This window comes from Centruroides vittatus, unplaced genomic scaffold (genome assembly GCF_030686945.1).
Source record: "Centruroides vittatus isolate TY-2023 unplaced genomic scaffold, ASM3068694v2 contig_223, whole genome shotgun sequence".
Taxonomy (NCBI): domain Eukaryota; kingdom Metazoa; phylum Arthropoda; class Arachnida; order Scorpiones; family Buthidae; genus Centruroides; species Centruroides vittatus.
The window spans coordinates 490336-509634 of record NW_027121388.1 but is presented as its reverse complement, the minus strand read 5'-3'; the positions used below and the strand labels follow the sequence as shown (position 1 = coordinate 509634).

The 19299-nt window shown below is 31.9% G+C and overlaps 1 protein-coding gene and 1 long non-coding RNA gene across 2 annotated transcripts; one reads left to right on the top strand and one right to left on the bottom strand.

The window, feature by feature from the left end:
• The first annotated feature begins 5230 nt into the window (after positions 1-5230).
• On the top strand, positions 5231-7237 carry LOC136970990 (uncharacterized). Its single transcript, XM_067265472.1, has 3 exons — positions 5231-5395; positions 5466-5521; positions 6727-7237. The coding sequence occupies exons 1-3, from the start codon at positions 5356-5358 to the stop codon at positions 7171-7173; spliced, it is 543 nt and encodes a 180-aa protein (XP_067121573.1). The 5' UTR covers positions 5231-5355; the 3' UTR covers positions 7174-7237.
• A 3215-nt stretch (positions 7238-10452) lies between these two features.
• LOC136970988 (uncharacterized) lies at positions 10453-11889 on the bottom strand. Its single transcript, XR_010880085.1, has 3 exons — positions 11803-11889; positions 11501-11726; positions 10453-10711 (listed from the first exon to the last, which is right to left on the bottom strand). It is a non-coding gene; the product is annotated as an uncharacterized lncRNA (long non-coding RNA).
• Between the last annotated feature and the right edge of the window lie 7410 nt (positions 11890-19299).

Genomic DNA, 19299 nt, shown 5'->3' with positions numbered 1-19299 from the left:
TTTGGGGTATTCAAGAGGAAGAAGAACGAATACAGAAGAAGATTATGTAAGTTTTACTGTATTTTTAACTGTTTCTGCCTTGTAGACACTAAGAGGAATTTTTCCTGCGACCATCGTGGGTTCGACCAAGCCTATAATGGGAGCAATTGGATGATAACATCTTAAGATTCCTGAAGGATCCAGGTTCGAATCTTGAAGTGAACCAATTTATGATGGTTTTCTAAGAGATTTAATTTTTTAAATTTAGGGATTCAATTTGTGATAGTTTTCATAAATATTCATAAATAATTGGCCAGAGTTTCATCTTCAATTTCGCCCACCAATAACCGAGTGGATGGTCGTGGGTTCGCGATTCATCAACGGCTGGTGGAGTTTTCTGTGTTTTTTCACGTTAGTAACAAGTAAATAGGGACTAGTTTCCCATAAAAGATCTCTTGGTTGGCATTACCCCTCGGCAGATCGCCCATGTACCGCGTTGTCGTAAACGAATAAAGCAAACTATCCCCAATTTCTCAAGAAGATTGAGTTATAGCCTGTAATGAGCGGATTTGATGATAGGATTTTAATCTGTAGGCTGAAAATCTATAACCTTATATAACTCTATCCTTATTAAATATATTAATTTTCTTGCTTTGCTTCTAATCATACAACATTCCGGTTATGCCACGTTAATAAAGTATTGATTAAATTTGGAGCAACTGAACCTTGAAACTTTGAGCACCTTTAGTTGTAAAAACCCCAAAATTTTATTTACAAAATATAATAAAATAATGATCTGACCTTTATAAATTCACATTATGGCTTTCTTATCGATTAGAAGTTCAGGAGCTGACACTCATCGAACAAATTGGACTTATCAGAAGAGTTCAGGAACGGTTGTCACAAATTCCCCGAACAAAAGAAAAAGCTATCAGTTAAAAAACTTTGAAATTTATTTTCAAAGCTGCTGAATATAACACTACAGTGCAGCTTTGTATTGAGATATTTAAAAATTCTTTTTGCCATTTAGCCACTAACAGGAATTTTTTCGGCAAGCCATTACGGGTTCGACCAGGCCCATGATGAAACGGCAAAAATGAGTAACAGGATCTGTTATATCAGCCAAAAATTAGTGTTTTCTTAGGGTTTTCGACCTGTCAGGTTTCGATCCCGCATCTTCAGAACGGTAGGCTGCCATCTTAACCTCTCGACCATCTAACCTATATAATATCATTCATTATATAAAAATACGAAAATAGTAATTACACTCAAACCTGTTTTTGTGCAGTCTATTTTTGTGCGATTTGTTTTGTGTGATTTTTTGTGTGCGGTATATGAATTTCAATCAAATTGGTATACTGCACAAAAATAATTGCACAAAACACATTGCACGTGTAAAAAATCGCAAAAAAAAAGACCGCGCAAAAACAGGTTTGAGTGTATAAAGGTTTTCTTAATTGCTCAATTTGTTTCAGTTCTTTTTCACGTGTAAACAATAAAGAATTATTTTTGAATTTGCTACTTTTGAAGTGTTTATTGCTACCTTCTCGGCTGTTTGTGGCCACAAAATACCATCTCCGTAATCGTTATATTGGATTGAATTAATGGAAGGAAGGATTGTTGGAATAAGACAACGCAACATTTGGACCATATGTCAAAGGAAAATATCTTCTAGGAGTACTCTCAATGGAAAACTGATCCTTATTTAGATTTAAACACATAAAAAAATCTCAGTAAACTCCGAGTTGCCAGGAATCCGCGACCAACTGCCAATGCTCACTGATTTAACCACTTCACCACCACTGGTGGGCCATCCATAGATTGAATTTTACACTTTGTTGTTCGTTAAGTTATGAGAACGCGAAACTTGGGCGATCTGCCCAGGGGAATGCCTTTCGGGAGGTCGTTTTAGGGGTAACTGGCCCTTGTTTAGGCGTTAAAGACGACGTGGAGAAAGACCGGAAAACTCCACGAGGTCAGCCTGTCCTGGCGAGCGAACCCACGACCGAACTCTCAGCGTTCAGATAATGGAACCGCTTGGCCACTGGTGGGCCTTTACACTTTGTTATTGCGATATTCTAATAGAGCAAATTATATATATAGAATTCATATAATAATATAAAGTTTTTCTTTCTAGTTCGTTTGCTACGAAGACAACTGCATGACGGAAGAAGAATTCGTGGAACATTTACAATATTCTAATTTCAATAATTTCATGAAACATATGCCTTTTATCGGTGATATGTATCATACCGCTTTCGAAGATATCAACACCGATATATTTATTAATATGGTTGATGTCTTAACTACTGAAGTGTACAAAATAATTAATGCGAGTTTTATCAAACGAGAAGCTGTCAAAAACGTATTCAATCCAGCCAAACATCTTTATGAAGCTGTCAAAAATAAGAAAATGCCATTCGTTGATAAAGAAAAAATCAGAAATTCTACTGAAAAGTTGTATCATGCTACTAATATTTTGAATAATTTATTGTATGAAGATCCGGAAATTCGAGATTACGAAATACGATATACCGAAAAAACACTTACAACAATCAAAAAGATTTATGATGATATTGAATAAGCCAAATGTATTGAATGTTTAATAAATAGATCTACTACTAATTACTACAGTAAGACTATTTATACTTTCATTTGGTACTTTTATTCTATACTTAAAATACTACATACAGTCATTTAAAAATGTGTATATAATTTTTATGTATGTATATATGTGTTTACTACTAATTTACATTACAAGAATTACCACTAATGGCCGAGTGGCCATAACACTAATGAACATTGATCGAGGGTTTCCTCCTAACCAAAGAGATAGTTGCATAGAATTTCTTCGTGTATCTAACACCTAAAAAGGGGTCAATTTTCTATAGAAAGTCTTCTTGCCGGTGTGTTGCGTTGTTTTATTCTATCGATCTAAGATCCCGATAAGAATCCCCTTAACAAAGATCTTCGATCCAACGAGCTTATATATCAACACTATTATTGGTAAGATCTACCTGTGAAGATGGTGCCTCCCGGGAGGACTTTCTGTGCATAACCGACCATTATTAAGAGTTGTGAAGAAACACTCAGAATCACGTTGCCAGAGTTTTGGTGAAACGTAAACCCGCAACCATCACTGTTCAGTGGTTTTATTTACTTGGCAACGTATTTAATTTCTGTAACAGAATATTTTATTTAAATATTAAATATATGAATTATTAAATAGTTTATTCATAGATTCATTATTAAATAGAGAACACGGGAGTGACTCCGCGCCAAGTAAAAAAGTCACTGACTGATTGTATATACAGGAATCAGTGAGCCAAGTAAAAAATTATGACAATTTGGATGACAGTCAAATTTTTTTCTTAGGAGTTCTTTTTTATTCGGTAAAGATTTTTGGTGTTTGGTTCGGTTTATTCGATTTACAGAACTTTGTTTAAAGTAAATTAAATATTGATTCAGTTGTAAACGTTAGAGGGCGTATCGAAAAAATTTAAATAAGGTTTCAGTTTTAGACGTTAGAGGGCGCATTTCTATTTTCGTTGCCATTTTGAAAATATTTATTAAAACACTTAATTCGGAGAACTTTAAAATTAATATTAAATATATTTATTTTAAAAATATTTTATTAATTAAAAAAAAATATATATATATTTTTAAATAAAATGAATATACTGTATATATATAAAAAGGCTCATTTTAGTAAAAATTATTTATTACACATTGATATTCGTGATTTACCTAATTAATTTAAATTGTAAAGCCCACTGATATTTTTTTATTGTTATATTAATTATATATTGTATATTTTTTAATGGCCATTCGCAGACTTTAAACAAGATAGTAATTATTAGGCTTGTTGGCATATATGATAATTCATAAATTTTTTCTTTGACAGATATCCTTCGGTTTAACATACAGAATTTAAAATAGCGTTGAAATCGTGCATTGTTATCCAATACTGTACTTACTTACAATTTTTATTTTTTATTATATATTATAACTGAAATATAAGTAATTACTATTTTTACAGTAAAGTAAGCTTAAATATTAATCTATCAATTATAATTTACGATTTTAGTTTAGAAAAATCGAACTTTTTATAGTAAAAAAACAGCAATACGTAAAGGTCGATTGAGGCGCGAACTAACACGAAAGGTTTCAATATGGAATCGGAAAGATGGTACTTACCTGTTACTGTTTTTATAGCCTAATATTTGTTAAATAGAATGTGTTAAAAATTCTTCAATAATGAATTATTTTATCAATAGCTATAATATTACAAATAGTTACATTTTCCTTGAAAAAAAACTTGTAAGCATTTTATACAATTCAAAACAGAGCTACATAATTAGTAGCTTGTTTTTTAAATTATTTTATACGGTTTTACAATGGATTAATTTTGCTTACTTTTATTTGAATAGAAATGTTTTTTATACTTTATATGCGTTTTAGCAGTGAAATTCAAATTTATTTAAAAACGAATTTGCCACTGAGTGGATGTATCAGTGTCTCATCGCCATGTTATTAGAAGTAATATGGCGATGAGCCACCGATACAACCCCGAGAACAATAGATTTTTACTGAATGTATATAATAAAATACATGTATTACACTTCTTGAAAGTTTGCGTATGTAATGTACAGTACAACAATCTACAACTAATTAAACTTTGTTAAACTAATTAGTTTGTTTAATGTTTGCCACAAATTTGACTTAACCACTCCTTTTTAGTCATGAAATTAATGACGATTCTCTGATAAACACGAAAAATTAAAACACAATTTCTTTCATAAAAAATGAAAAACAAGCGTAGTACAATAATATTTTTTAAAGGAAAATTTAATTAAATTTATTAAAATTATCCTGTAAATTATGTGTGAATGTGCAGATGTTAAAATTTAGTAAACATGTGTAGAATATGGCATTTGCAGTTAACATACCTGTACACAGAACAGTTTATAAACAGAGAATAAAATATAATCCTATATTATTATTACAATTAAGTTTAATTTCCTTAAAATTTTAATGGTAAAAAAAAAACATAAATGACTAGCATTATAACACTGTGCAATAACTTCATGGTCCTTTATTTGATATTTAAATGAATTAAACAGATAAACTTACTCTTTAAAAAATCTCACAGTTTTAATTATTTTTTAAAAATAATTAATTAAATTAATTATTTAACTTTAAAATATTTTAATTTTATTTATTAATAAATGGTAGAAGGGTATAGGTAGTTGCTGCAAATACAATTGTATAAATACATCTGGAAACCCTGATTGACAGGCCACTTGATAAAAGTCTACGTGGCAATTATATAAAATTTTTCGAGTAAACACGTAGATCATAATTTAGCATCTGACGATGAAGTTGATTCTTTCTTTCCCTCTATTCTTAATTTTTGGTAAGTAGCTTTTAACGTAAGAGAACGTTGAAGGGTTGTTTTAATGTACTGTACTTTCTTTACGTCGTAGTTACCAGCTTGTTTGATGGTTCGTATGGAAGAAAAAGCGGAAAGGAACCAGAAAAGGTAACAATTTTATGTTATTTATTCGATAAATACGTATAGTGTTCGAAGTTTAGTAGATCCTGCTTTACAACACAACTGGCAAATATGCATACTTCTCTGGTAGATCCGGGATCTAATCCACTCGGTCAAAAAGAATTAAGATTTTTTAGGAATGGTCTGTCTTATCCCTCACCACCCGGTCATCCATTGTGGCCTTTATTCCATACTCATTACAGAATGCACGACGGGAATAAAGGCAAGAACGGACTTTACGATGAGTATAATAAAATCGCTCTTAAAGCGAAAAGAATAGGAAAAAAGCTGGCATTTCCGAGAAAGTAGTCTAAATTTATGACATTAATCTTACAGTAATTATGTAACGCGCTGGACCGCTTTTTAGGAACCAGTTGAATCATAAAAGTAGTGTTAAACTGTGCACATTTTAAAACTTTACAAATTAAATAATAATAATAATACATTTCCAGGAACGTAAGCTTAATTTATGACAATGAGCTGATAGCAATTATGAATAGCGCTTTACGAGGGTTTCCAGTTTTCCAAGTAATAATTAAGTTGTAAAAGTGTGTATATATTTCTAAACATTTACGTTAAAAAATAAATTTGTAATTAAGCAAATGGTTAAATACATTATACTAAATTAGATATTTTTTTCATAAGTTAGTACTAAAGATTGTCTATAGATTTAGAGCTCAGTCCATCATTGCGTATATAAAATTTCTTCCTTTCATCATTAGACATTTTTATGGAAAATATATATTTAAAAATACAAAAACATTATTGTAAATTGTTAAATTACAGGGTGTCGTAGCTTATTTTTAAAATTTACTTGAATTTAACCACCTCGTCCATCCCACCGTCTTCCAGAAGTGTCCAAGTTGGATTCTCATTCAGGATGGACATTTTTCTCCCTTTTTACTTTGTGTAATGTAATATAATATTACAAAAGCGTATTCCCGTCCCTCACTTTTACCTCTATTTTTCTCTACATTTTCTCAACTTACCTCTAATTTGCTTACTAATTCAGGAATGAGACTTTACTACTTATTCCTGGATTCTTCTTAATACTTCTTCTCCCTCAAGTACTAGGATTCCTGAAGATATTTTATGTACACTAAAAATTATGTGTTCAATTAACATTAAATGTGTATGTGTTATTTATATGATATCGATGAAAGTATTTTTATTTACGAGAAATTTCTTTCTAGTATTATTGTGAAGGCGATAACTGCATAAGCAAAGAAGAATTTATTGAACACAAGAAATATCCTAGTATAGATGATTTCATGCGACATATGCCTGTGATCGGAACAATGTATACTAAACCATTCACACAATTAAACAGCAGAGAAATTGCTGGTATGGTAGATGCTTTGACTGATGAAGCCAAGAAACTAGATGACGATTACGAATCGGTAACAAAGGAAAACGTTAAGAACGTATACAATCCAGCAAAACATATTATTGAAGCACTTGAAAAACATGCAATTCGAGCTAATAAAGATGATGTAAGAGATTCCACTGTACAACTGTACGAAGTAACAAAATCTCTGAATGATAAATTAATTAATGATCCAGAAATTCGAGATGATGAAATTAACTTCACTGAGAAAACCTTACGTTTAATTAAAAATGTTTATTATGATCTTGATTAATTGATCATATCTATGACAAGTATTTCATAGAATTGCAATAAAATGGATTAAAATGTATTTAAAATTGTTTCTTTAATTAATGTAGTAGAAACTCGATTATCCGAAACAGTTTAATAAAATCTAGAACCTGTAGTGTTGTACATACTACAGAGTATATAATACAATACCTTCGAATACAATAGTTGCATTACGGTATTTATTGTTCATGAATTTTTTAAAATGTACTATGGGAGATGAAACCAAAACAAATAAAAAATAAACAATTATCTGGATTGACCACTAGTCCCATCAAATTCAGAAAATCGAGTTTCTATTGTATACACAATACATACGCAATAGATTGGACTTGATTGATGAATTAAGGCAACTCAACATTCGGGCAATCTGCTAAAAGAGGTGCTTCCTGGAAGGACTTTCTATGGTAAACTGCACCCTACTTGTTAGACACTTGAAGAAAAACCCGGTAAACTGCACGTGGCTATCCGTTGGTTAGGCGCGAGCCCCACCAACGAAGGTGCAGCAATTTATGCATTAAATCTGATCTATTGAAAATAATAAGAAATGTAAAAAATTAGAGATTTTCCAATTTCCTTCATAGTGCACATTTTTTTTTCACGAGCGTTAAAAAGATTATTGGAACATTTTTTTTTATCCACGGAGAAATGATCCAAAGCGTACCAATTCATTAATAAGAGTTAATAGAGGGGTTGAGGCGCAAGTACAAATGTTAAACTTGTACTGCAAGCAGAAGTACACGTTTGACGTTTTAAGTCCAAGTAAAAGACCTTGCGGCACTCGTTCACAACATCACTTGACTCAGTGAACGTGGCGCAGTGACTCACGGAAAATTTTTTGAATAAAATGGCGGATGCATTTAAGATCGAGGGTTACCAGCGAAGATAAATAAAAAAATTAAACTGTTTAAAAGCATTTATAGGATGTTTAATAACACCAGATAATTATTTTTAATTAGCGTCGTGTCTCCTACCGTACGATAAGACTACCTCATACTTTTGTCGAGGGTAGTAGTGGCTTATGTAAATTCGAAAGCAGTTCGGAAAATTATTTTTTAGAAAATCTACAAACGTATTACGCTGTTGATGGTAGATGATGCCGTGGAAGAACAAACCTGCCTTAAGATAAGCTATTATAAGACAAATATATGTAAATTCTATAGGCACTTCACATCACTTGCTAAAAAATTGAATAATTAAATAATTTCTGGATTAAAATCGTCTGTTTCTTTACAATATTATTCGTAAATGCTTAAATAATCATTATTTTAATAAAGTACGTCATAATTTTAATCACAAACACAAAAAAATGAAGAAGTTTAAGCTGATCGTCTACTCGCCATTCTAGACGTAGCAAACGCCATTATCAACCTTCTAGAATTGCTTGATAACGGCGCTCGTTCGTCTGCCGTTCGCATTTTGGGCTGAATACGTGCACCTCAACCTCTTTAATGAACTTTCTTTTCTGTGGAGTGATGCATTTCGGCAAAGTTGCTTAATTGTCTAACTGGATACATCATTTTTCAACATTGAAATATTAAAAAAAACTGGCAAGATCATTGCTCAAAGTTCCTGCACTCGAGCAAAATATCTGGGGAACCATTAGAAAGTTTGATAATATTAAGTTAAAATTCTGTGTGGCACCATCTGTTACGACACGTTATTAAAAAAATATTAGTTATTTTTAATTATAAAAAGGCAAAAGGCTTAATTTTGAGGGAAGAGATAAGTTTTTAAAAACATTATAAATGACAATAACGAGTAAAACTTTCATAAAGACCGACCCCATTTCAGACACATGACCATGTATCTCCCACCCCCTATTTGTACATCCGTGCTCCAAAGTTTAACAGCATCAATGCTCCTTATATAAATTTTACCATGCCAAATTTCGTTACTTAATACAGTAATACCTCGACTTACGGTACCCCGTCTTACGCGAACCAGGAGTTACGCGACTTTCAAATCTCGTCGAGTCGTCTTTTGTTTGTGTGCCACGCAACTCTTGATTACTCAATCCCCCCATACTATTGTTCAGCTTACATGTTCGGACATGTCGCGCGGAATCGACGCATAGCTACAATTTATTTTGTGTTATTTATTTCTCTGTTTGTTATATTTTATGAAGCCTTCATCAAAATAACTTCGGTTTACGATTTTAATAATATAATTTGTTATACATATGTATTATCTAAGATTTTATTAAACATTTTTTCTAAACTATTATTTTCTTTAGTCTCCGGCCCCAATTAAAAATAATTTGTATTATTTATGTGCGGAATTATACCCCGACTTACGCGATAGGTGGGACCGAGCGATAACCGCGTAAGTCGAATTCGCGTAAGTCGGGGTATTACTGTATTAAACGAAATAAATGCCAACACACACACACTCATACATATATATGGAATTTCTTCTTGTACTTTAATTTTTTTTTATCGCACAACGTTGAGATTTGCAAAAAAATCAGAGTCCAATTTGACACGATTACAACACTTTCCCGTGTTACATTTTAATGGCCAAATTTTAATAATAAAATTTAAATAATATCAAAGTAAATATGGTTTTGCCACACCGAATAAAAAATCCAGCAACGAGTTGCTTAACTTTCCCGGAACATTTGGGGGCACCATTTGTTATAAAAAGATTTTTTATTAAAATATCATATTTTTAACTGTTATAAAATTGCAAAAAGCTTAATTTTTAGGATAGTGTTGGGTTCGATAAAAATTTCTAAATGCTAATAACAAGACAAATTGTAATGAAGTCTGACCCTACTGGAGATACACACGATCCCCATTATCTTCTCATCCCTTCGACGTTTAATTACCAAAATTTAATATCCCTAATCTCCACAACGAGCCAACCATACAGCAAAATTTCAGAAAATTTCGACAAAAAACACAGGAGTTATTATATTAAGCTTTAAACAGGATGAACAAAATTGTGCCTCTCTCACATACGCTAACATCCATACATACAGGAATTACCCCCGAAATTTTTTGCATTTCTAGACGTTTCAACGTGTCCTAATCCCAAGAATGTAAAAATCCTGGGTAATGTTATTTTTTGAACGATCACCATACTTTTCCTGTGTTATATATAACAGAGGAAAAGTATGGTGATCGTTTAACAGCCGGGAAAGTAATTAATTGATTGCTATTTATTTTAAAAAACCGATGTACCTTTCTTGTATACTATAATTCTATGTACATAAGTTTATAGTTTATTTAAAAATACTTTTATTATAGTCATTAACAATAAAATCAGATGATTGTTATTAATTCTTATTGAATTATATCGAAAAGTGTACAAATGTCAGAAATATCTAAATATAAAATCAATTATAATAAACAAAGAAATAAAATTCTATAAAAATGTCTTCTAAAAGTTAAACTTGTTTATAACAAACGGCATTTAATAAAACTCTCTTAAATATCTGAAGCAGACCTCCATCCAAAAAGCAATCTCTGACAATTGTTGATGAAGCTTTTCGTGTTGTACAACGCGATACTTTCTTGGCCCTGAAAGAATTAATTTTATATTATTTTAAGATTTTTTTAAATATAAAATTAAAATAATTCACTGCAAATAAAATAAACTTCTTACTAAATACAGTCAAACCTGTTTTTATGCGGGGGATAGGGACCGCATTAAAAAAAACGCATTAAAAAAAATCTCACGAAACTTCACGAATGGCTGTAAATAATAGTTTTCGCAACACAATTAAAAAAATAATTTTTTTATGCGGTCAACAGGGACCGCATAAAAAAAGTCTCACATAGAAAATAACTCAAAACCGTACGAAATAGAATTTATTGACAACAGATGTCAGCACTTGACTGCATCGTCTGGTCTATCGTCTGTTTTACATATTTTTGTCCAGGTGCTGTTTTGTTGACTTAAAAAGTAAATTATTTCATTTTTCGCATATTCATGCAATAATATTACTATAATAAGTGCATTTATGCTATAATAAGTTTATTTAGCTATAATAAGTCAACGTAAGACATGACGAATCGCACGAGACTAGTCGCCAACTATACCGCACAAATTAAAAATTCGCATTAAAAAAATCGCACAAATAAAAATCGCACATAAAAAGAGCGCATAAAAACAGGTTTGACTGTATAGTAAGAAAAGCTTAAGCAAAAATTCATACTTTCTCGTATGAACTTCTACTTCATACTCACACTAATGGTATAGATTGAATAGTTTAAATATATTACTGTTTATTTAACTACGAATAATAAGCTGCTTAAATTTATGTTAAGATATGAAAGAATAATATTTTAAATGTGAATAGTAAATACCTTCAAAATATATTAAATGAATCTTCGTTTCGAAGTCGATTTCTCCACTGGGAAAGCTCTCTCTCATCATACGCACCAGTTTCAAAATCTGCATTGTCAAGTACTGAAATTGTGCGATTTCACACTTGTATGGATCGTAATAATAATTGTTCAGTTTTAGAACATCGTGAGCAGCAAACGATTCTTGTACGATCTGCAAGATTATACATTTCATCTGATATACGTCCTGTAAAATCAGTTAAGGGCTTGTTTCTATTATTTCTTAAAGAAGACTAAATTTCAATTATTAATTAAAAAAATACCATTCTGTTTAATGCTGTTATCGGCATATTTTCTATTAACCATGAAGAAACATCGTTCAATCTTGAGACGAGAAAATTATTTAATCTTAGGATCTCTATTGGTAAGCATTTTTCCGGTTCCTTGAAAAAAGGCATTAAATTAAATTGAGTATTTACAGTAGAAGTTCGTTAATCCGGCACACGGAAATCTCGTCATGGTAGTATTCCGCGAATGGTAATTTCACGTGTGGTATGTAAAAGATCCTGGGTGGAATCGTATGTGGCACAATATAGTCATGAACTGTATGAAGTCAGCTTGGCATGAATAAATCAGGATCATGCAGCGGCGTTTGCCGATGTAAAATGTACAGCAATGGGCACGTTGCCTGATAAAGCAGCTTCAGTGTATATGGATTAGCAAACCAATTAAAAAAGCTTGTTTTAAATGAAACTGCTATTCTCATTCAACCGTATTAAAGCCGCTTTACCAAGCAACACGTCCGATGTCTTCAAGGTTCAAATTGCACGAAACTTTCAGAATTTTGCGAAAATACAAACATATTTTCGTCTATTACGTAATTACTAGAAATTTTAGTCTCTAAAGCAAAATATAGTAAAAGTTCCTAAGCATTGGAGGGCCTCCTTTACGTTCAAATTGTAATGGAATTTAAATTGCCAATTTTAAATCTCTTCCATAGAAAGAGTGCCAAGGTCTAATGAGACCTTAAACGTCATTTAACCGTTCTTAATAGTAGTTATGTCACTGAATATTCGGTAATCCGACACCATTCTGGTTTCCAGTACCACATTAACGAACTTCTACTGTACTAACAGCGTTTTAGAATTATTATTAATGGAAAGTTTCTTACTCTAGTTCGAACTTTATTTAGCAGAATTTCGTTATCTTTTAAATAGTATCCTTGAGAATGTATTCCGAACTTGATTGGTTTTAAACCCTTCTTATAACATGTCTCTAAAGTACAAAATTGACATTTATAAACAGACTTGCAGTCACCATTTTTAGAGCATCTGTAGCAATATCTGCAACGGATTGTTCTGAAAACATAGTATAGACAACGTTTGCAGGCCTCGCATCCATAATAATCATTCCATGCCTGTCGATAACAAATTCTGCATTGACTATTTATCATTCTACCTTTTAAAAAAATAATAATAAAAATAGATTAAATCTCATTTTAGCCTATGAAAGCTACATGCAGTTAAATTATGTTTACTACTGTTGTTTACCTCTTTGACCTTTCTGTTCTGTAATCTGCTCTATTGTAGCCATTATCGTTTAAAAATATGAAACACTCGAAACAAAATGAAACATTCACTTCTAACGAGTCCTCATTTACATAAATTACGTAATATTTTTTTTTTGAAAATGAAGTTTAATTAAATAATAATTATTTTTTAAATATAATTATTAATTAATTCATCATTAATGGCCCCTGATTTATTTTCTTAAAACTATTTTTTAAGCTTCGAAAATAAATGTTACAGTTTTAGTTATTATGAAATTAAAAGATAAATGTAATTGAAAATTTATATTATTAATTAATTAATTATTATTGATAATATAAAAATAACGTTTGCTTTAATTTTGTACCCGTTATTAATACGGGTAACGTCAAATATAAACAGAATTTTTGGTGTTTTACGTCATATACAATTGTGAGTGCTGGTTTCTTCAAGTCCATGTTTACGCGAGCCTTCAAAACAAATGTCCTTATCTCTTGCCTGCACCTTACTATTACAGTAAACTACACTTGCGATTATACTTCCACTGATCACTACAATATTATAGATTGAATGTCTGCCCTCACATCAAAATTCTAAAGATAAAATCTTATATTGGCTCAAACTTGACGATCTCTTTTATTCAATACTTTCTTGTGACTAGCGGTGGTCAAGCGGTTAACCCCTCTCAGCTTACATGCCTTTGATCTTTTAACTATATCTCTAACTGACCTTTTGTTTATGCCACATTCATTAGCGTACGCCATTCGACATTAACTCTATCTAACACTTGACGATCCCTCAAAAGAGAATGTCTTTTCAAACACTATATTCATTTAATTATAAAATTTGATTTAAAACTTCGACAGGTCGACTAGCTAGTGCACGTGTAAATAAAAAACGTCATACAAAATAAAACAACCTAGAATAGAAACCACATTCCGTTGCCATATTGGTTACATCTTGGCTAAGGCCAAGAAAATAACTACATGCTGATAAAATGTGCTAGGTGCACCTGGGGAACTAAATCATAAAGCTTATAAAAGTATATATAATGGGGCAATACAACTAATGCTACTTTATGCGGCCTCTAGCTGGGATCATGCAACTAGTAAAAATCCAGTAGCAAGTAAATTACTGTCTCTTCAATAACAGTTTGCCATCAGAATTTCAAAGTGCTGCAGAACTGTTTCTACTAATGCCTCTCTGATACTAGCAGAGCTCCTTCCTTTGCCACTATGTATTGTAGAAAAGGTTCTGAACTACTACATCAGAACTATAAACATCAAGGCTCAACAACAGTCTCTACTCTTATCTACGGCTGTTCAAATACTACCATATTGCAATTACTCTATCTCTGATCATCACCCTGTAAACAAGGTTAGTCCCAGGGTACATTTGGTGTCATCTGCTTCTTCCATGGATAACCATGCAGACATTGATATCTACAGAGATGGGTTCAAAAGCCCCCTTCGTGTCTGCTCAAGTATCTGTATCTTCCTCCAAACTGACATATTTTGCCCAAAATACGTCAGAGGAAACTAGAGAAACTGTCATATTTTGCCCAAAATATGTTAGAAGGTACAGATACCCCCGAATACCTCCATCTACCAAGCTGAAGAAGATGCTGTCTACCAAGCTGTTCAGTGGTCCACTTCACTACCAAACAAAACTCAGTCTATCAACATTTAAAGTGATTCTTAGTCTGTCCTAAAAGCTCTATTAAATCCCAATTGAAATAGCAATAAAATCACATATATCACATATAAATAGGATAACTTTTATGTTTGTTCGTAGCCATACTAACATACTAGGTAATGAAAAAGCCGACTATGAGGTTAAGTCAGCTTCAAAGGACACTGACATGGATTACATTCACATCCCTCTCTCACGCAGCAGCCTTAAAAATTATATTCATGACAACGCTATGCAAAAGCGGAATCAACAATAGTTGAGCAGTACAACTGGTAGAATAACAAGACTTTATTTTCCTAGTGTTGAATGTAGGTTCTCATCACCACTTAGAGATTTAACGTTTGCTACTGCTCAACTACTTACTGAGCATGTATAACCGGGTAGAAACTGCCTCTTGCTTTTGCTCTACAGAAAACCAAGACACCGTCGACCATATTGTTAGTAATTTTTGTTGGTGAAGTTGGTTAAACTGAGCCAGCAAGGATGTAAACGGGAGACTGACGAAACTCTTCTATACGTCTTTATTCTACGAAGAGCTACAGACACACTGGACGTTAAGAGAAATAGCAATAATTCAGAGGGTCATAGAGCAAACATCAAATTCATTCAAACAGTTCGGAATGTTAATAAGGAAAGGCATGTTGAAATTCTCAACAGTCTTTCCTCTTTGTAGGGCAAGCAATAATCCTACAAAGCCTCTTTTTCTACTGTTTTAAGTATGAATAAAGAATTAAATTATGTATTTATTTCCAAAAAGTGATAATTGCGCGTAACACAGTCACGTAATTATTTCAAGCGTTATAACCTGAAAACAAGAAAAGTGTTGCCATCATAACATAATACTTCTTTTTATTACCAGTAAATAAACGTCTGGTTTTTCTTTTACATTGTCGTGTGATAGGAATGAAATTGATCAGAGGAACAATTTGAAATTGTGTGCATAGCAATTACGAATTCAATAAGAAATTTTCTATGTTAAAATATAGCACAAATAGAACTTTTAATATATAACTTGAAATAATTTAATTAAACGAAAGATTCGAAATAAAACCCGAATTTCCTCTTTTCTGACATTGAAAACGAATGGTAAAAACGCTATAAAAATATTTTATTATTTCCTTACTCTTTTAAATAAATAGTAAATATTTTAAGTAGAAAAATTAAATGATTTAAATAAACACGTTTGTAATTTTTATAATTTATTTATTCTGTAATAAATTGCAAGGAACTTGAATGATTTCGTCGAATTGTTCTTTGTCAAACATTCAAGAAAAACAAGAAAAAAATATCGCTCTTGCATTGATTAATTTATAAGGAAAACCTTGAGAATTTGTCTTTCCTCTAAAATTTAATCTAAATTAATTACTCGCTTGTTTTCACGAATTCATAAAATTACCAAATAAATCTTAAGTCGAATCGTAGCGAGAGGAGAAATGTACTCGATTCTGTAGCCTTTACACATGAAAATAATAAGAATAAAACATTAAAAACGCTATATTAAAACGACGATGAAATTAATTATGTTAAAAATTATTCTTAAGAAATATTTAAAAAATTAAATAGGAACTCCTAATACGATACGACACGTGATCCACGTTTGTTTGTGTTTATATACAGCAACACAACACGTGCGAGGAGAGATGCAACCCGGGAGTACTTTCTATTGAAAATTGTCCCTATTTTGGTATTAAACACGTGAAGTAAGCCTGGAAAATCCCACGTGACCAGCTGGCAACTAGCTGCCAATATTTAGTGGTTTCATCCTCTCAGCCATTGGTGTGAAAAAGACAACTTCACACACCACCAGTGTATTACACCTAAATAAGAGCAAATTTCCCAAAGAAAATACTCCAGGAAGGAACTTCCTTGGCACATCGCCTATGTATTGCGTTGCCATATCATATTAAACCAAATTTTAAAAGAATTCGAATTTAAAATAATTATATCTTAACGTCTGAAGGTTTTATAAAGTATATCTTATTCTTTATAAGGGGTTAATTAAAAAACAAAATCAAACTTTTTTTAATTTAAAATTTCACAAAATGTTTTCAAATCATTGACGAAGGATTTAAATTTAAATTTTAAATTAAATATATAATAAATATTATTCAATTTTCAAATAATAAATGAATTTTACACGCCATTTCGGTTCGTGATTTCAAATTAATTTATCAAATTATATAATTATAATGCCGAATAGAAAATTTCTTATGGGAAATTTTACAAGAAAATTTAGTAAAGAGAACAATTTGTAGAAATAAACTCAAGATAGGCATTCATAAATCTTCACTCCTCTCGATTATCCTTGAACTTTTTACTATTCTTTACTGCACCTTCTCTGTTCGAACTTGTCACTTATAACAATGAATTTCATCCAGTCATATTTAATCTTATCAAAACAGCTTTCTAGAACTTTTAACCTTGAATTTAATTGCTAAATCGGATAGTTTTAAATAAAAATGTTTTAAAAAATTCCAGGAAATCAGTGAAAATCAATAATTTCAATGACATTACATATGTATTCGATTTAAACACATTTCTACAAAATAAAACTAATATATATATATATATACGTACATAAAATTAATATCTTGTTGAATTAAAATAATTAAAATAAATAAATTTTTAACATTATTATATTTTAGATCAATGCTTCTCGACCTTTCTAGTGGCTTAATTTCACAATAATTGAGTGAATGTCCAATTAAACACAGTGAGTTTGCACGTCATCAATGACTGGGCAAACGGAATTTTCCGGGAAAAACTTTACTTCATGTGTTTAATTGTTAAATAGGGGCAAGTTTTTCGTAGAAAGTTTCCCCGATATGAATTAACACCTAAAAAGGAGCCAGTTTCCCATAGAATATCCTTCCGGGTGGCATCTCCCCTTGACAGATAGACTATGTAATGCGTTACATCAATCCAATCGAGTTCCTTAAGTGTATGCCTTAAATATTTGTAAATTAATGAGTATGTTTAAAAAAAATGTAATTCAGACGACTGAAGAGTAGTGCTGAACACCTGAAATGCATATTAGAGATTACATAAAGTTATTTCACTAAGTCACGCGTTGGTGTATGGTCTTCCTAGAATAACAAAGCAGGTCCCCTACGATTGTAATTTATGTTTTCATTAAAGGAGTGTCAATTAACTTCACTACAACTCAATATATTTATTAAAAGAAATTAAATTCGAGGTTAAAGTTTTATAAATTGTTTTGGATAAGATAAAATACGAGTGGATTGTTACAAGTGACAAGTTGGAAAAGAGCAGGAAGGTGCGGTAGAGAATAATAAAAAGTTCAAGGATAACCAAGAGGGATGAAGGTTTATATAATGCCTATTAGGAATGTATTTCAGACTGAAATGGCATGTAAATAATTCGAATATATTTTTTAAAAAGAGCTTTTATTGGTATGTTTTACGAGATTAAAGGGTAAGGTATGTTCGGGGTGTTTACCCCCTTACCACCTACATCACTACACACAGATTTAAACAGTGTTTATTGGATTTTCGGGTATGGAAAATAATGGGGGATAACATCCGTAAAACATTATTAAAATGCGTTATCAACAAATTGTAATTAAAAAACAGCTTTAGCAAATGGAAACAGCGGCGGCCTTAATGATTGCGTGGCTCCGGGTAGCAGATCTTTGCGAGGCCCTTGTCTTTTGTGCAAAGTATGTGAATTGAAAATAGATATTTCTGATTATTGACGAGAAATGCAAAATTTATAAATAAATAAATTTAGAGTTTTAAAATATTATATTAGAAGATTTATAAAACTTAACAATCATAAAGACGACAAATTAGTAATGATGATAAACTAAGATACAGTATATAAATGCCTTAAAAGACACACGCAGGGATTTAAAAATGATATTTGCGGCTTATAACTAATAGTAACGGCGGTGACCAGACCCTAAACACCGAAGTTCGATCGGGAGTTCGTGCCACACTCGGACGAGCTGAGAGCAAGAGTATTTTTCCGGGTTTTTCTCCTTGCCAATGATGCCTGAATAGGGGCCAGCTTCCCCCAAGTCCTCCCGGAAGGCATTCTATCTCCCCTTCTCGCGGTGGCCGTCTCCTATAAGGCCGACTCTTCGATCGCCGAGTGATCATTTCCTGTTTCTTCAAGGAGTATAAAGCCACATATGAGCTAGAAACTCCTCTACCAGTGACCAGTATTACTAATGGCTAAGGATAAAATAAAAAGTTTTAAATATCAACTTTTTTTTACTCGAGTTGTTGCGCGAGGCCCCTGCAAGAGCGAGGCCCCGGGCGATTGTCCTGCTCGCCACTCCCTAAGGCCGCCACTGAATGGAAACACATAGTCGAATCTCTCGACAATGCCATCGACGGAAACATAAGAATGGTCGTTGTTTAGAGATAGTTTCGTATGAATTTTTGTTCCAAGGATACAGTTCCCGAATAATGGCCGCCATTTGGAGGTTATTTTATAGGCTATACATTTTTGGAAGTTCGATTACAGCATCAGAATTAAATGCAAAACGCTGAAACTTCCAAATTTTAGAACTGATTTGATAATTTATGAGAAACACAAGAAATGAATACAAAAATA